The 17,182-nt window shown below is 37.9% G+C and overlaps 1 protein-coding gene and 1 long non-coding RNA gene across 2 annotated transcripts in view; both read right to left on the bottom strand.

Moving 5' to 3' along the window:
• LOC103952552 (protein NRT1/ PTR FAMILY 5.10) overlaps positions 1–13,616 on the bottom strand; it is a 33,602-nt gene extending 19,986 nt beyond the window's left edge. Inside the window, exons 1-4 of the mRNA XM_009364157.3 lie at positions 13,326–13,616; positions 12,981–13,198; positions 9,370–9,866; positions 8,131–8,920 (exon numbers count right to left, since the gene is read on the bottom strand). Of these exons, the coding sequence (XP_009362432.2) occupies positions 8,131–8,920; positions 9,370–9,866; positions 12,981–13,198; positions 13,326–13,470 (1,650 nt within the window). The 5' untranslated portion in view covers positions 13,471–13,616. The remainder of the gene's footprint in view (positions 1–8,130; positions 8,921–9,369; positions 9,867–12,980; positions 13,199–13,325) is intronic.
• LOC125476749 lies at positions 4,408–5,982 on the bottom strand. The gene is made up of 3 exons (XR_007258055.1): positions 5,141–5,982; positions 4,819–4,941; positions 4,408–4,717 (listed from the first exon to the last, which is right to left on the bottom strand). It is a non-coding gene; the product is annotated as an uncharacterized LOC125476749 (long non-coding RNA).
• Positions 13,617–17,182: the final 3,566 nt, after the last annotated feature.

A 17,182-nucleotide genomic window follows, 5' to 3' on the forward strand; every position in this document is an offset into this window, starting at 1 on the left:
TATTAGCTTATGAAAGTCTTGAAAAGCTGTAAAAAATTCACTTTTAGACTTTAAGAGATATAACCAGGTAACCCTAGAGTAGTCATCTATGAATGTAACAAAATACTTGTACCCATCAAATGACTCAACACGGGAAGGTCCCCAAATATCTGAGTGTACAACTTCAAAAAGTTTACTGGTTCTAGATTTAGAGGGTACAAAAGGTAGCCTAGTGGCTTTTGACATTTGACAGATCTCACACTCATGTGTGTTGGTACAATAATTTGGAAATAATTTAGACATTACTGGTTCGGAGGGATGAGCGAGGCGTTGGTGCCAAAGTTGATGCTTCTGGACATGGCTTAGGGTGGCAATGGGTTCCTTAATTTGATTGAACTCCTTTGAGATGTAGTACAGACCATTTAAGAAAAAACCCTCACCAATCTTCTTCTGAGTGGCTCGATCCTGAAACACAACTGTGTGAGGAGAAAAAATAGCAAGACAGTTCAAAGTATGTGTGATGTTTCCTATGGACAGAAGCTGAAATGGAAATGAGGGTACATATAGTGCCGTAGACTCTACATCACTCCCCATCAATTTAATTTTTCCTTTTCCTAGGACTGGTTCCCCTTTCCCATTCGCTACAGACACATGAGTAGGATTAGGTAATTTTTGAAACTCATGTAGACAAGCTTGGTTATTGGTTATATGGTCAGTGGCACCTGAGTCTACAATCCAAAAATCGTGTGTGAGCTTGAGAGCCGTGGAAAGTGTACAAATGATACCTGGGATATTGCCGGATGTAGTGGTGTTTGAATTTGCCAAAAAACCAGCAAATTTTCCAAGCATTTCTGTGGAATTTTCCGTGGTGACATTGTTACCCTCAGCGATATCACTCTTCTTTTGGAGAAAGGCGGCAAACTCATTGATCAGGGAGATAGGACTTGAGGTGAAGTTTGACATCTCTTTAGATGGACAGCTCAAAGATTGGAAGGCTTTGGGCACATACCCTTTCCCATCCCTGATCATTTTTCCTTCCTTGTTAAACTTAGGCTTTAACTCAGGGTGTAAAATCCAGCATTTTTCCCGTACGTGCCCCTTGGTGTTGCAGTATGAGCATTTCCAGTCAGCTTTCTTTCCATTAAAAAACTTTTCACTAGTGAATTTGTGGTTACTGATGAAAGCCCTAGCTTCTGGGCTAGGCCGGGGCTCAACCTGCATTACTTTCCTTCGAGTTTCCTCTCTTTGGACTGCATGACACACGTTAACGAACGATGGTAGCTCAGGAGTCATTAGTAAGTGGCTACGCAAGTCTTCATACTCAACTCCCAAGCTTGCCAATAGTTGGAACACTTTATCTTCATCAGCCCTTTTCAAGAGTGCAGCGGATTCAGTGGTGTGTGGACGGTATAGATCAAGTTCATTCCACATAGATTTCATGCTTCCAAGATGCTGAATGAAAGTTTGATTACCTTGCTTAAGTCCAGCGAGGCTTTTCTTCAGTTCAAACACACGGGCAGCATTGTGTTGACTGCCGTACATTTCTTTGATCGATTCCCATAAGATGTATGAAGAATCTGAGTAGCTGAAGATCTCGGACAACTTGGGCTCCATCGAGTTAAGTATCCAGGACATAACAAGCTGGTCATTTGAGTGCCATGCATCAAAGGTAGCTGAGGAAGAATCTGGAGGCTTGATGGTTCCATTTACGTACCCTAGTTTCGATCTTCCTCCTAGAGCAAGAGATATAGCTCGTGACCATGGCAAGTAGTTGAATTCATTCAACAACACGGAGCACAGTCGTGGGTTGCTCTCCCCGTGTATCATGTTGGCTGGTGTTAGTTTTGAGGAACTTGTAGCCTCAGAACTAAATGAGATATCTTCTGCCATCACAACAAATGATGAACAGAGGAAGAAGAACAAGCTAGAAGGAAAGAACTGAGCGATATATCACAATAACTTTTCACTTGTTCTCAAAGATTTTACTTCAAGACAGCTGCTGGAACTGGAAGAGCTCACTGACTATTTAGATAAACTTCATCCTGGAAAGAATGACCCGGAAGATAAAGTAAGGATATTGGAAGGGAAGATACACGGATGGACAACTTACAGCTCAAGGAGTCATTGAATAGGTCCGAGAATGAGCTGAAAGGATAAACGACAGAGGCAGGACCCTATGGTTCCTGCTCTGATACCATCTTGACGTTTTGGTTTCAATTTGTTGTGGTTTTTCATATTAAACTGCTGCAAAGGCAGCATGATATATACAACATTTTTACAGACACGCATGCACACAGACGCATGCAATAAAGGTTATGCTTGCTGTCAAGATGCAGCAACTAGATAAAAATAATCAGCAACCCATCAGCAACCCACGTGATGTCTAGCTGTCAAGACGTGCAATATTCCCTTCTGCAATATTCCCTTCTGCAATGTTCCCTTCCATACTGAACTGTCCCTCTGTACTGTCCCTTCCATACTGTACTGTCCAATAGGGAGAAACCTTGAAAGTCGACTCCCAGCCAGCCTTTACTGCATGAGCACAACCCTCTTGAACCGTCCACCCATCTTCATACCTAAAACTTCTCCGGGCTCGTATTCTTCTTTTAATCTCTTATTCTATCAAAATAAGAATATGATCAGATGACATGGGTTTCAAATGGCTCACCTGAAACTGTGGAAACAAATCAATCTAACTTTGATTAGCTATAGCACGGTCTAGTCGAACCCTAATTCCCCCATTTCATGTAGTTTCCCACGTGTATTTGTTTCCGATAAACCCCAAGTCCTGGAGTTGGCAGCTTGATAATGCATGTCGGAAACCCTCAATCTGTCTCTCACTGCGTAAGTCTTCACCTTCCTGTTCGTCCGCTCGTAAGACTTCATTAAAGTCGCTTATACAACACCATGGCAAGGACGAGTTGGCATGTAATCGCTTTAATAAAGTCCAGGACTTATGACGGTCGATCTCCGCTGGGTAACCATAGAAAAAAACAACCCTCCAATGTCGTGTATCACCCAAACCTCCCACCTCAAAATCCATGTTATTATTAGAATATGTTCTGAGTGAAAGATTTGCCTTCTCTTTCCACATTGCACACAAACCACCTAATCTTCCTCGACTGGGTACCGTAAAAATAAAGCCAAACTATAATTGTGATTTTAAGTTCTCCATATGCTCTCTCGAGCTCTTCGTTTCACACAAAAAAATCACAATGGGAGCTTTTAAGAGAACTAGTCTTTTTAGGGCCCGAATTGCATAGAGGTTCCCAAGCCCTCGGCAATTCCAACTAATGCAACTCATTGCTTTTGGCGGGGCTAATCCTCATCAGCCGCCGCCGTTGAAAAATTCATAGACTCCATCACCACCACTATTCTCTTCGCTACATCTTCACTTTTCCCACCCTCCTGCTCATGTATATGTCTCTTACCAAGTTCAGGTAGCTTTGTATACACCCCCTTAGTTCGCTTTCTCCCTCTGCCTCTAACCACCATCTTCCATTGACCCCTTCCTTGCACGGGACCACTAGGCCCAAACATAAATGGATCTAAGTTAAATGGGTCTGATCCCATTACCCAATCAGTGTATGCCCTTCCTCCATTATGCTGCTCTAATGATCCTTCCTAAATTGGGGTGGGTGCATTTAGCTGTCCCACACTAATAGGATATGCCACCTACTGCTCACCTGAACGAGCTAGTGCCCTAAGCCTAGCGTCATTCTCTCCCTGCACCCCTTCAAGATCGTTCATCATCCCCTGTTGACCAGCAATAACATCATTGTTCTCCACAAATGGTATAATTGCCATTGATGTGTCAATCATCTCGTCATCATGGGCAATCTCATTAAGATCCAGAATGCTGCTCATTAATACATGTTCATCAATCACTCATACAGGCTACCCTAACTTACCAAACGAATCCATAGGAACCCCAACGATTTGGCTCCTATCTCCCTCTCTTGGCTGTGCCATACGCCGGTTCGTTCTGCCATTCTTCGTCCCCACATCGACCTCCCTCATATGTTCATCACCATTCTCAGAATTTGGCACATTCATGGACCACCCAACCTCTGAATCCAGACCAAATTTCTTACCTTGTGGCTTCATATAGTCTTTACCTAAGACATTATCTTAAAACTACCTCCCATACGGTTTTGCACGATCATCATCATTCCATCCATTAAATTTCTCACATTGTTCCTCCACGTGGTCCATCATACCACATAGAAAACACTAGTGCTTAATACGCGCGCGTTGCCACGGGTTTAAAGTTAAGATAAGATGTTAAAAATGAAAAATTTTCGGTTACAAAATAGGAACAACGATAACAACAATGAATTTGGAAAAGCGTTAACTGGAAAAAGTTAAATTTAGATAATATAAAGATACAAATTATAGTTATCCATTATATTGTAGCAGTTCTATGTATTTCTGAACCAGGAGGATTACATTCAGTTACAAAAAATAGAAATTCCTGGCATAAAGATACAAAAAACATTATAATAACTGAATTTCTTCTAATAACCCCATCTAATATACTGTGTTCCAGCTTTTGCATACAAAAAATGAGGAGATGTTGTTGTATGGGGATGCAAAAAAATATTGTTGAGTTTTGGGCAAAAAAAGATATGTAGAGGTTTTTAAACATGATTTAATATAGATAAACAAAACACGGTAAACATTCTTGATCAGAGTAGTGAAAGGTGTCTTCAGCCCTTGTTGTCATTGATAAAGCAACCTGAACAAAGAGGAATAGAACATAACATATTTAGATATGATTTGGTATCACATTTAAATGGTAATGGAGGAAAAGATAAAACAACTTGAAAGCATACTAACCTAATCATTGTTTCCAATGCTGCTGTGTGGCTTTGCCTGAGTAGGAGGTGTTTTTTTTTTTAATAACTTGCTCGGAACCTCATACAATCTCTTGGATCAACTCCAGAAATTTCTTCAGATTCACTGAGTTGAATGATTATGCAACATTAATGTAGTTGTTCACAGAAAGAAGAAAAGATGATTCCTAGTTATAATTCATAGTATTGAAAATGTTTGATATGTAAATTTTAAGAAAGTTGAAGTGAACACATGGAAATTTTTAAAACATGATGTAAAAATATAAACATCATATTTGAGAATAGTATGAAATTAGATATCAAACCTTTGTTCACCAGGAATGAAAAACGCTCTTCTCACAGATTCTCTTTTTCGTTTATAAGATTGATCACTTGGTTCAGGTGTTGAGAACGATTCAAAAACAAAAGAAAAGGACTGGCAAGAGCGGGAGAAGCAAACAAAGACAACGAAGAAAGCAAACGATTGCCAAAAGCGCCGTTTAATAATTATTTCCTATTTCCTGTGCTCTAAATTAAACACCAAATTTACCCAAGAACAGAAAATAAGCAAAAATAAGTAGAAAAAAAAAAAGAAAAAAAAGAAGAACGACATACCTAAAGTAGAACTAGCGTGACAATGGCAACACAACACCGTTTGCTAAAACGTGAAAGAAAGAAGCAGAAAAAGCAAAGGAAAAATTGAGGATAGAAAGAGATAAAAATGAAAGATAAAGGGAGAAGCCTTCTCAACAGAAAATCCCTTGATGATCAACACGTGGAAGACAAAAAGCAGAGCAAAACCAAAAAATAAAATAACCAAGGGCAAGGTGGAAGACAGCGGGGCTTCTCACAATTTTTAATATTTGGTTTCCATGCGTTCAAAATTTTTTTTTAATTTTTTATTGTGTTATGTGCCACAAACCTGGATTAACTTATTATTTTAAATATTTGTTGTCAGTTTTTTTTATATTATTTTATCTTTCTTTGTGCCCACACTCTGCAGAGACTCTGCATTCAAATGTTTTTATAATATTTTATTGTGTTATGTGCCACAAATCATGTTCTGTGCCACCTACTATAGGAGACTCGGCGTGGAAGACTAAAAGCCGAGCAAAATCAAAAAATAAAATAATCAAAAGGCAAAGGAATGGGGACATGTGGGTTTCTCACAATTTTTAATAATTATTTTGTCCATGCATTCAATGTTTTTATAATTTTTTATTGTGTTGTGCGCTACAAACCATGTGGCCTGATTTAAGTCATATTTTTTAAAATAATTTTTTGTCAGTTTTTTAATTAATTATTTTATCTTTCTTTGTGCCACAACTCGACGATCATAGACACGCAACCTGGGAGGACAAATGATGATCAACACGTGGCTATCATGGGCAATATAGATATTTTATTATGTGAAGCAGGCATCAAAACGGTAATGGACCGAAAAAACTAGGGACATTTCCACCTTTTTACTATTGCTGAACGGTGTTTTAGCACATATAATGTAAGATGAAGCTTCTCATAGCGAACATCCACCTGCACCACCTTCCCATCCAATTAGACCGACACCCAACGGCGCAATGGTTTACGAACATCAAGTTGAACTCTAATTCTAAGAATGCTTCCGAACTGGAACTCTTTCCTACTTTGATCCGATAAGACATATTCACCCAAGATATTTCCGATAAGTTTACCCATTTGCCTTGTCATGTAGCAAATCGGGAACCCCTGATAGTAGCACCTTAGCAGGATGAGTTAAGTCATCAGCCTCCTCAAGGATCAACAAAGACTGCTTATTGCATAGCCACGGGCCACCCATCTGGATCACAGTCTGTTCCTGCTTGGTATTAAAGCCAAACGCGAATCTATCAGCCTCCAATTCAAATATTAGCACATTGGCCTTAGGTCTCCACAAGTTTCTCATATGTCGCTTGAAATTTTCTTTATTCAATGGTTTTCTTGTCAACACCTCCCTCACTAGGAACACTTTAGACGACTTAAGAGACAACTTCTCCTATCAACCACAACAATCGTCTGTTCATCTTCTGTTATTGCAACTTTTTTACAGAACTTAGAAACCATATCCTCCATCGTTGCAAAGGCCGTACCTAACAACTCGCAACCCCGCACACAGAACTGCAATGGAACAACCTTCCCCACACCATGAAAGACGACCCCCTCGGAGTTAGTTATCGTCGCCCCTAAAGGTTTGTCGCAGCGGTGACTGGAATACCGAGAATTTTGTTAAGGCTTTCGGCGCTCTCCTAAGGTTTCCTAGAGAGCCTTTTTTTTTTTTTGGAATTTAACATACCATAAGATACCCAAAGTTAACCATCCATAATTAATAATCTAAATTATCTATTAGTACAATTCTTTTTCTTATGCCAACAATAGTTAGCTCAGTTGGCTCAGTTGGATCCGTTAACCATCAATAATTAATAATCTAAATTACCCATTTATTTATTTCAAAAGGAGTTACGTAACCCAAGAATACTTAACAAATATTATGTTACTTTCATTGATAACAGTTAAAAATATCATCCGTAAACTATTATTTTAATTATTGGAATAGTATAAGGACTTAAAAATTGAAAAACGGAAATGTATGATGAATGTATCTATAATGGTGTTTAATTATCAAAAAAAAAAAGAAAATTATGACAATGTTTTTTAATTTTCAAGTTGTTAAGAAACATGTAGACGGGTAAAAAAAAGGTAATGGTAAAAAAAAAAGAAAGATAAACAGGTTAAAAAAGGTAAATGGATAAACGGGTATTAAACGTTATGGTTAAATGGGCATACGGTTATAGGTGTGATTAACCGTTTATAAACGATTACAGGTATGAGCATAACCATTTAGGCAATTACCCAACGAATAAACGGTTATACAGGTATAAACATAAACAATTATGGGTAAATAACTGCAGTTATCAATCCGTCATAACCGTTGCCCATCCCTAAATATAACAATCACTAAGTTTTTCATCCTTTTAGCCAGTTTCCACTGAGATCGATTATCCTTGCCATCGAGCATAAAAAGTAGGAATAGTATTTAACATATCTTTAATGCTTAACACTTGGAACTATTTAGGAACTAGTATATACAAATACATGCATTCAAAATTCGAAATCTTGGGATTTTTAAAAGAAGAAATGCGTAGGCAAATTATCACTAGATTCCATCTAGATAACTCTGGAATGAATTATACACGGTAGATTTCCAATCATACAGATTCACATTTCTGATTTACAACCAACGGCGGTGATGCGTAGAGCACTGTGCTCAAATAATAAGTTACAAGGCGTGGGATTTATAAATGTACGATTTTGCAAAGTAGAGGTAGATAACCAATTGTACCAAACTGATTCCACCAAGCAGCCAATAGAAGTAATCAAGATGTGCACGGTTAAGATTACTCGAAAACCAGCTACTTTCGCCTGCTAAACTGGTTATGTCATCGACGACGGAAATAAGAAAGCTACTTAGGAAGCTTCCCACGCCGAAGATGCTGAGATAGAGGGCGAGTCCTACACTCCTTAGTTCATTTGGCACCTGATCATAAAAAAACTCTTGCAGACCGACCATTGTGAAAACATCAGCTATTCCGGCCAACAAGTACTGAGGAACCAACCACCAGATGCTCATTGGAACCGTGGCACTTGGCATATCAAGCAGACCATAATCTTTGGCAGTTTTGAGCCTCTTCATCTCAACTAGAGCTGCAATTACCATCAAAATAATAGATAAGACCATCCCTGTTCCAATTCTTTGCAGCATTGTAATTCCAGCGGGTTTCCCCGTGACAGATCTAGCAATTGGAACAAAAATGCGATCGTAAATGGGAAGGAAGATGACAATGGCAAAGCTGATGAAAGTCTGAAGTGAAGCGGCTGGTACATTGAAGCCAGGCACAATAGTTCTATCCATGGTGGCACCTTGCTTGGTGAAGAAAGTGGAGTACTGTGCAAACACAACCGCATATGCCAAGCATGTAACCCATATTGGAAAAAGCCTAAGAACAGCCTTTGCATCTTCAACGTCAACGATGGTACATACCTTTCTGTTTTCCTTCAAATCATCTGGTGCAAGCAAGGCTTTGTTGAGAAACCTACCAGTAAATCATATCATAGCAGTTTCTTAGCTGAAATCAGAACAGACTTAACAGTTCCATTCAAACAGTGAATTAAATATCATATAACCGATGATGCAATCAAAGGCAATAGTTTATCCTCAACCACCTAAGTACATACTATACAGCATAGGTACGATAATATAATCACCAAAACCATTAACATTTTATTAGATCCTAAAATGCTCTTACTACAACAGAAAAAAAGGGGCTGCAAATACCACTTTTTATACTCAATTTATTCCAACTAGTTAAGGTCAACTGAAATTATAACTGATAGACTTAAGCGGCCATGCAAGAGATTATAACAATAAATGAATACTTGTCTTTCACGAATTGCTTTCGCAGGATAGGTTACTGAAAGAGTCATGAAGACAGTTTCTCCCTCCTTTTTAAACTAAAAATATGCCGACAGTTAACTCTCTTACTTGAATTGTTCAGAACTCTTGTGAGGCAAGATTCCGCGAGATTCCTCTTCAGAAGTTACTGCTGAGGGAGAAGTTCGCCGGTTCCTTAAAGCAGCAACAAACACATTTCCAATTCTTACAAAAGGACTTTCTTCATCCCCTTTAATGCTGTACCGATAAGTTCTAGTTCCAAGCAAGAAAAGTGACAGTGCAAAGACCATTGCAATACAAGGAATTCCAAAACCCAGACCCCAACTCAGATTGTCCTGTATGTAGGTCAATAGGATAAGCGTCACGGACGTACCTGCACACAACCCAAAATACCACCAATTGAAGAATGAGCTTTTGGCTTTGCACTCCTCTGGATCTGAGACATCGAACTGATCAGCTCCAAATGCCTGAACACAAGGCTTGTGTCCGCCTTGTGCAACAGCTACTAGATACAGGGAGAAGAAGAAGAATATTACTTGGATCTCAGAAGAAGAAAGCACGGCTGACAGGGTCAACAAGCCAAGTCCCTGTTCAATTTAGGTCCAAAATTATAGCATTCAGACATAGCAAGATGTAGAAAGAAAATACTCAAACTTGCATCCCTAATTATACCTGAAGAATAACCAATCATTTCTTAGTAACTCCATCCATCACAAGGAAAAGTAAAATATCAATCAATCTTATGGAGTTTTCTTATTTTATTTTTCAAAGTTCTTTATGGTGTACTTTGAAATAACACCCCTGTAAGCCAGGCCAAAAAAAGTGAGAACCGGCTGTGGCTGAGCTCATGAGAAGTAATTGGTAAATAACCAAATAATATATGTTCATTCATAATCACTCCTTGAGGCGTGCTTTTCGACAAGGCATGGGAAATTTTCCTAAGGTGCATTACGCTGGACATTTTCTTTCCACAAAAAGCGCAGTCTTCACACTATTTGATTTTTCAAACAATCCCAGTCCCAAAACATCATCATTTTGAGCTGGTTTTTAAAATCTACATCATGCCTCTCTTCTACCTAGGGACATCAGCTATCGCCGCCCGCCACCTGCCGCCCGCCGCCCCCCAACACACTAAATAGAGCTCACGCTTTCTCCTCACCCAAAATCAACTAGTCAAGCAAAGAAAGTAAAGATTAATAAAGACAATTCATTTTCTGCAAAATCTAATGAGTTATAGCCAATTCGGAAGCAAGAAAGATGAAGAACTTGGGATTTTCACTTTTAGCAGGTTAGGGTTTCGACAGCACAATGAAATTTTCTGCAATTTGTATGTTTCAATTCTTTTATTTAGTGAATTTTCACTTTAGGCTTTTTTTTTTTTTAATGTTTGTGAACAATCTTTATGATCATTGTGGTTGTTGCTTGTGGTTTGGAGCTTGGATTTCAATTGAATTTGGACAGTCTTGATGAATTATATGTTTTGCTTAATTATCATAATGTTTTAAGTAAAAGAGATTCTTTTTTCACCTCTTTTCGTAAAGAAACATCATTGCACCCTTGTTTTGCATGGAGTGAAATCAACTTGAGTTACGACGGAGTTTAGATAAACCCATAAGAGCATCTCCAAGAGAGGTATAAAACTCCATTTTGCTATGCCATCTAAGATAAAAGCCCTCTTCAATGGGAGCAGCAACCTAAGTAGCAAATTAAAAAAGTACCAACTCCAATGTCAAATATACAAGGTGAGTTACCTATAGCAAATTGAACCTCGCAACATTAAAGCATGAACATTTTTCCCCCTGGATTAATGTTCTAATCACCTGTTGGCATTCATTGATGATTGAACAACTGTTTCCCTCCCTTTTGGCTAAAACCTTTAAACCTTGATGAGAGATAAATGGGAATTTGCTTTTATTTTCTTTCATTTGAATTGATACATATGAACTTTTTTTTGCCTCATTTAGTTTTTTAATATGTTGGATTTTGATTATGCCAAAATTTCATCATCATTTGTATCCATATACTTAACTAGAATTTGAAGTTATGCCATTGAGTCCCAAACATTGAATGACGTTGGCCTTCTAGTGACATTTTAAGAATAACACATATGACATACGTTAGCAAAAAACGCTTTTAAAATAGGCTTATTTACACCAACATCCCCCTGAAACTCAACTTTAGTCTTTGCCCCTTGTAACTCAAAATGTATCACTTAACCCCATGAAAGTTGTCTTTGCTTCTCACTTTGCCCCATTCCATTATCTCCACAATAAATTCTGTTAAATCACGTGACGTGGAAAATGTGGAGCCCAATAATTGGCTGACGTGTTGGCTATGTCATTGCCACATGTACAACTTTCATAGTATTTAATATTTTAAATTTGAAAGAAAAAAAGAAACAATAAGAATGATCACACCATCAGTTTTCTGGGTATTTGATGTGGTTGGTTTACAGCGGTGATGTTGCTAGTGATGGTTATGGTGATGGAGTTACAAAACTGATATGGAATAAGCAAATTGATTGTAGGAGTGGAGCTTGTGGGGTTTTGGTAGCTATGGGGAGCAGGTGGTGAAAGTTTTCTCTCAGTTTTTAGTTTTTTTTTTCCTTTCTAAATTGTTTTTGAATGTTTTTTTTATCAGCATTGAGTTTTAATGTTAAAAGTATTATATTTGTATATGTGGTAATGATATGGCTAACACCTTTAGTTGATGGGCCCTACATTTGCTACGTCCATGATGTAACAGAAGTTTTGACAGATATAATGGAATGGGGCAAAGTGAGAATCAAGGATAATTTTCAGGAGGTTAAGGGACACATTTTTTGAGTTACACGGGGCAAAGTGTGACTAAGGCTGAGTTTTATGGAGTGTTGGTGTAAATAAGCCTTTAAAATAACATTTGCTACCTCCCTTGGAGATATGATTTTGATCTTACTCATAAACAGCTAGCAAGAGTTACATGTGTGCAACATAAATGCGATACATGGATCCTAGATAAATGCCCCCTACTTATCCTACATCATATACTTACTTCCTACATGGACCAATAAAACTAAAACATGCGGCGTTGTAAAGATTTACTAAACACATATTATTTGACATAACAAATAGCTAAAATCTCGACATAACCAATACCCAAACATCCATCTTCTCTCCCACCAAGAACACAGACGGAGACCTAGACATTCACCAGCCACTTCCCTCCCCAAAGCCAAGGCTCCGTCACCTCCACCTCTCCTCCAATTTGAGCTTCATTTTCCTAATAAATATCTAAAATGGGTACAACTTGTATGAAAGATGGATTAGAAGCGAGTGGGATGTGTACTAAGAAGAATCCAACAAGGGCAGACAATGCAATTCCAACTCCAGTCGATGGCTATCTCATACCATCATTCAATTCGCTCGGAAGTTGATTGGGTAGATCTCTATTTGTTGAAATTAATTAATGATTTGTTTGGCTGCTGATCAATTCACGCATTAATCAGAAGAGTTTTTGTACCTTACGAAATTACAAATCCCAATTGCTGAATGATCAATTTACCGAATTTTATCAATAATGTATGTCGATATTTGATTTGGATCAGTTCAGCAATTGGTATTTGTAAAACCTAGCATTCATCCAATTTCCCTAAATATTTCCAACTAATGCGGATTAAGGCAACTTGGTCACGTGCCAAATTGTAAAGAGAGAGGGGCACGTACCAAAATGTAGAGTAGGGAAGCAAAAACAATAGTGCGGTAGCGTCCAAGGAAAGAATCAGCGACAAAGGCTCCGAGTAAAGGGAGCAACGACGCCGTTCCGGACCATATGTTGACATTCTCAGCCGCAGTGGCGGTGGACTGCCCCAAAGGCCCCGTCAGAAACGTGATAAGGTTGGAGCCGATTCCATAGTACGCAAACCTCTCCGCCACCTCCACCCCTGAAAATATTCAAATCAAAACTTCACCACACTTATTTAATTACAATTTTTAATTATTACTAATCAGAGCAATTAATTTAATTAATATCTGACTGATTGGATCAGTGCGGTGCGGTGCGGTGCTTACCGATTATGAACCTAGCGGAACGCCAGCCGCCGGATCTGGATCTGTGAACGGGGCGGCCTTTGTGGTCAACCGCGCCGTCGACGACGTCGTCTAGCAGTGGGGTTTGGGCATCCCGCTCCGGGGATTGGCGGGGAGAAGCAGCCATTGAGTTTCACTGGAAATGTGGACTTGAATGAGCAACTAACATGATGTTATACGAAATAATGTGCTGGGTTTGTCGTTTTTTCCTTTAATTGCAAACTTGTCAGAGCTATCTGCTGTCATCGTTTTTGTTTGGTTGTTCCAACAAAAAGCCAACGGACAAGAGAAGTTCTGAAAATTAAGAGTATTAGTTCTTCTCCCTTTTCACGAGTTCATTTTCCAGAAAGATTTTTCGGTGTGATCGGTATACGTAGTGGTCCATCACGTATCATTATACAAATGGTAGTATATGTGTGCTGAAATGTTCATAACTTAAAAAATAAAGTTTCTCACTACTCCTATTAAAACAGGTGCTATACCACTTGTGTTCCCGTCACAACTAAAAATTTCTCTATTTTCTGATTTGTTATTTGTAAATAACGCATTCTATTTGGAGACTGTTGATTTAGACTACGGTTGAAAACAGTTGTTTAAAAAGGATAACTAACTAAAAGTTCTTAAAAACTTTAGTTTTTAACGAAAATGACAAAATAAAGTGTAAGTGAATAATACCATGAGTAACTTTTCAAGATAAAAATGTCTTTAACGTTAAAAGTGAACAATACCATAAGTGTTTTATTAAAATGACAAAAATCGCTTGTGGTAAACCTGTTTTTAAATTTCAAAAATATTAAAAGTGTATTTTAGAATAGCACGTTTTGTTTTGTTTTGTTCTTTTTTTTTTTTTTTTTTTTTTTTTTAAGTTAAAAGTATTTGCTTTTACAAAATTTACTTGTATTTATATTAAATTTTGAAGTTGTCTCGCATAACTTGTCTATGTTATTTGACTCTTTTTTTTTTTTTTTGGTCAAGTAAACTTTTATTACAACTAAAAACATACACATACACACACACACACACAAACCCAAGGCCCAAACAAAACACATAAACAATCAAAACACGGGCCAAGAAAGACAAGCAACAAGGGGCCAACAATAGTTGAAGCCTAAAACGTGCAAAAGGGGTTACAAACGCCAAAAAGTTCTACAACATTCATCGTCATTCTCGATCTGTCCAGTTCCTCGTCCACAGCCAAGCATTGCCATATCAATTTCAGCATCCTACCCCGATTATCTTCCCGAGCACAGCCATAGAGAAAGGATAGCTAGCAACTTAACTGAAGAAGCCAACTATTAGGATAAAGTTTGTGGCAACCCATGAACGACATTGCCGGTGAAGGCAGATAACAGGGAGAAGGTGGTAGTGTTAGAAACACCAGAGCCGGTGCAAACATCGGAGCTCTACACATGATCACAACAGTATCCATGGCTGAAAATTAGCAAATGGATGAACAAATAGGAGGGATAACAACTGTATAATTGGAATTGAATAGACCAGGAGAAAAAATAGGGGGAATAAGCTATAGAAGTACATAACAGAGAAGAGAAAGAAAGAAGGAGGGAAATAGCGATAAACCCCAGCCGAAACTAGGGTCGGCACCACCTGATTTTCTTAAGTTTGTAAGCCTCACATTAAAGGGTGAGAAAGACTCTCAATAGGAGAGAAAGACTCTTAATCATCAAATCTCCCAAACATTTTATAATGACAAAATTAACCTCATGTAACAATCCAAATTAAGATTTAGATATTCTAATTCGAGAAATGCTAAATGGACTCTTTTAAAAATGAGACTATCTATCACATCACATTTTAACGTTAATTTGTGTGCCAATATTATATATTGTGCCAAAAACATGAGGTGGCAGAACATATATGAAGAGTCTCATTTTAAGATAATCCCATTAGCATTTCTCAATTTAAATTCACCAAGGTCGGTGGCGATGCTAGTGCGGTCGAGAGTGTGAAAATCGCTCTCCATTACTAACTTTTACAAGCAAGGTAAACTCATGAAGGAACTTCGCTAGCCTAGTAGTATGCATAACACCACTACTTCCACTTTTGTACAAGACCAAGCACAACCTTTGCTTCTTCCACCTCCGAAGCAGTGAGCAACCCAGTCCCTGCGGAACATTCAAATATCTTGGTGGATAACATTCAATCATAGCCAAAATGTAGAGTGAAAAGGAATACAAAAGGAAAAAAAATTACATTTATACAAAAAAATTTATAGTGCTCCAACATGTAGATCATCACATCCAACGATTTTTCTCCAAATTCTCGTAATGTTTGTGGAGATTGACAATTTTGAGATACGTTTATCATGGCTTGTTTGTGATTTATGTGATTTCAAGTTCTTTATTACTTTTAATTTTTCAGTAATTGGGATTTAGTCTTTACAATAAGAGAAACGAACACTATATTGTATTTATTGTCACTGACTTTTATTCCATTAACTTTTCCCTACGAGCATTCCAAAATATAATCTTCGTGATTTAGTTGCTAGATATAAGAAGAAGGCATGCAAGGAAGCTCATGTGACATTTAAATTGCTTTTAAAAAGCCTGTTTTGGTCTAAACATAGAGTGGAGCTAAATAACACACATAGTTAACGCATATATGGTTCTTGTTTACAAATCAGTCTAATGTTCGAGTGGATTGGATAAAGGTTAAATTTTTTTAGACAGTCAATATATTCTCTTTGCACAATGAAAGAACAAATAAACTCTGAAAAATAGCGTAATCACTATGCGCTTTGAAGTAATCTTTCTTCTTAATGGTAATAAATTTTGGGTGAAGCTGAGACTTTTAATTAGACCATTCATCTACCATATTATTGTATATGGGGCTAGAACTTTCTTTTGGCATGACAATTGGCACCCTCTTAGTATGGGACCGTGGTGATATTGGGCATGTTGGGATAAGAAATAATACTTTGGTTTGGTAAATATAATGCATTATCTTCATTTATGTGAGTTAAAACTGTGACTTTTGAATTACAAGTGAAGATTGTGGATGTAAATTTCTTCCTCTTTGATCTTAGACAAATTTGCACTTACAAAACAAATCACACCTAAGGCTTTTTTTTTTTTGGGTTTGGGGGGGGGGGGCTTTGGCCGAAGAACCTCCGATGCCAAAGTTAGAATTTTGAGGAAAAAGTGTTTGGAGAATTTTGTAGTATTTTTGCAAGAGAATTGGAAGTCAACTTTCAGGAGAATGATGGGGTTTAAATAGGAGAGTGGCCGGCCTCCTTGGATGAGAGAGGACCAGTCACCTAACTCCCTTTGTGGTCTAGGTTCTTGATTTGTGTTAAATTGGGAGTTATGGAATAATTACCTAATCAATTAGCTAATTCATAGAATAATTACCTAATTGATTAACTAATCAATATAATAAAAAAGGAAGATTTGAGAGTTTACCTTGTGGAGAAGATTGGATGAGGATGGATGAAATATGTTTTGAATTGTTACCTATTTTGGGCACTTTTGACTTGGTTGAGTGATGATTGCCCGCTGTTCGCGTGTAGAAATCCTGGTATGCCTCAAGGGTATTTTTGTCCTCTTTTACCCAAAAATCCACGTGTCGTCTTGTGATTTTTTTGGCTCCACAAATGCCCTCACACCTATTGGGTTGCTCGCAGAAAAAGGCAACAAGTGTAGAGATTTTGTTGCTTTAGAAAACGTAGGATTGCTTCATATTTTGATGTAAATTCCCTCTTTAATTGGAAATTAAATCCTTCTAGGAAAGGGAAATAAACTTCTCTCAAAACCTATTTAAGTCCACCTTAAGTGGATTATTAAATCAACTTTGGAGAGCTATTTATTCTACCCTACAAGAGA

The sequence above is a fragment of a genome, unplaced genomic scaffold (genome assembly GCF_019419815.1).
Source record: "Pyrus x bretschneideri cultivar Hongxiangsu unplaced genomic scaffold, Pyrus_bretschneideri_v1 Contig2, whole genome shotgun sequence".
Classification (NCBI taxonomy): domain Eukaryota; kingdom Viridiplantae; phylum Streptophyta; class Magnoliopsida; order Rosales; family Rosaceae; genus Pyrus; species Pyrus x bretschneideri.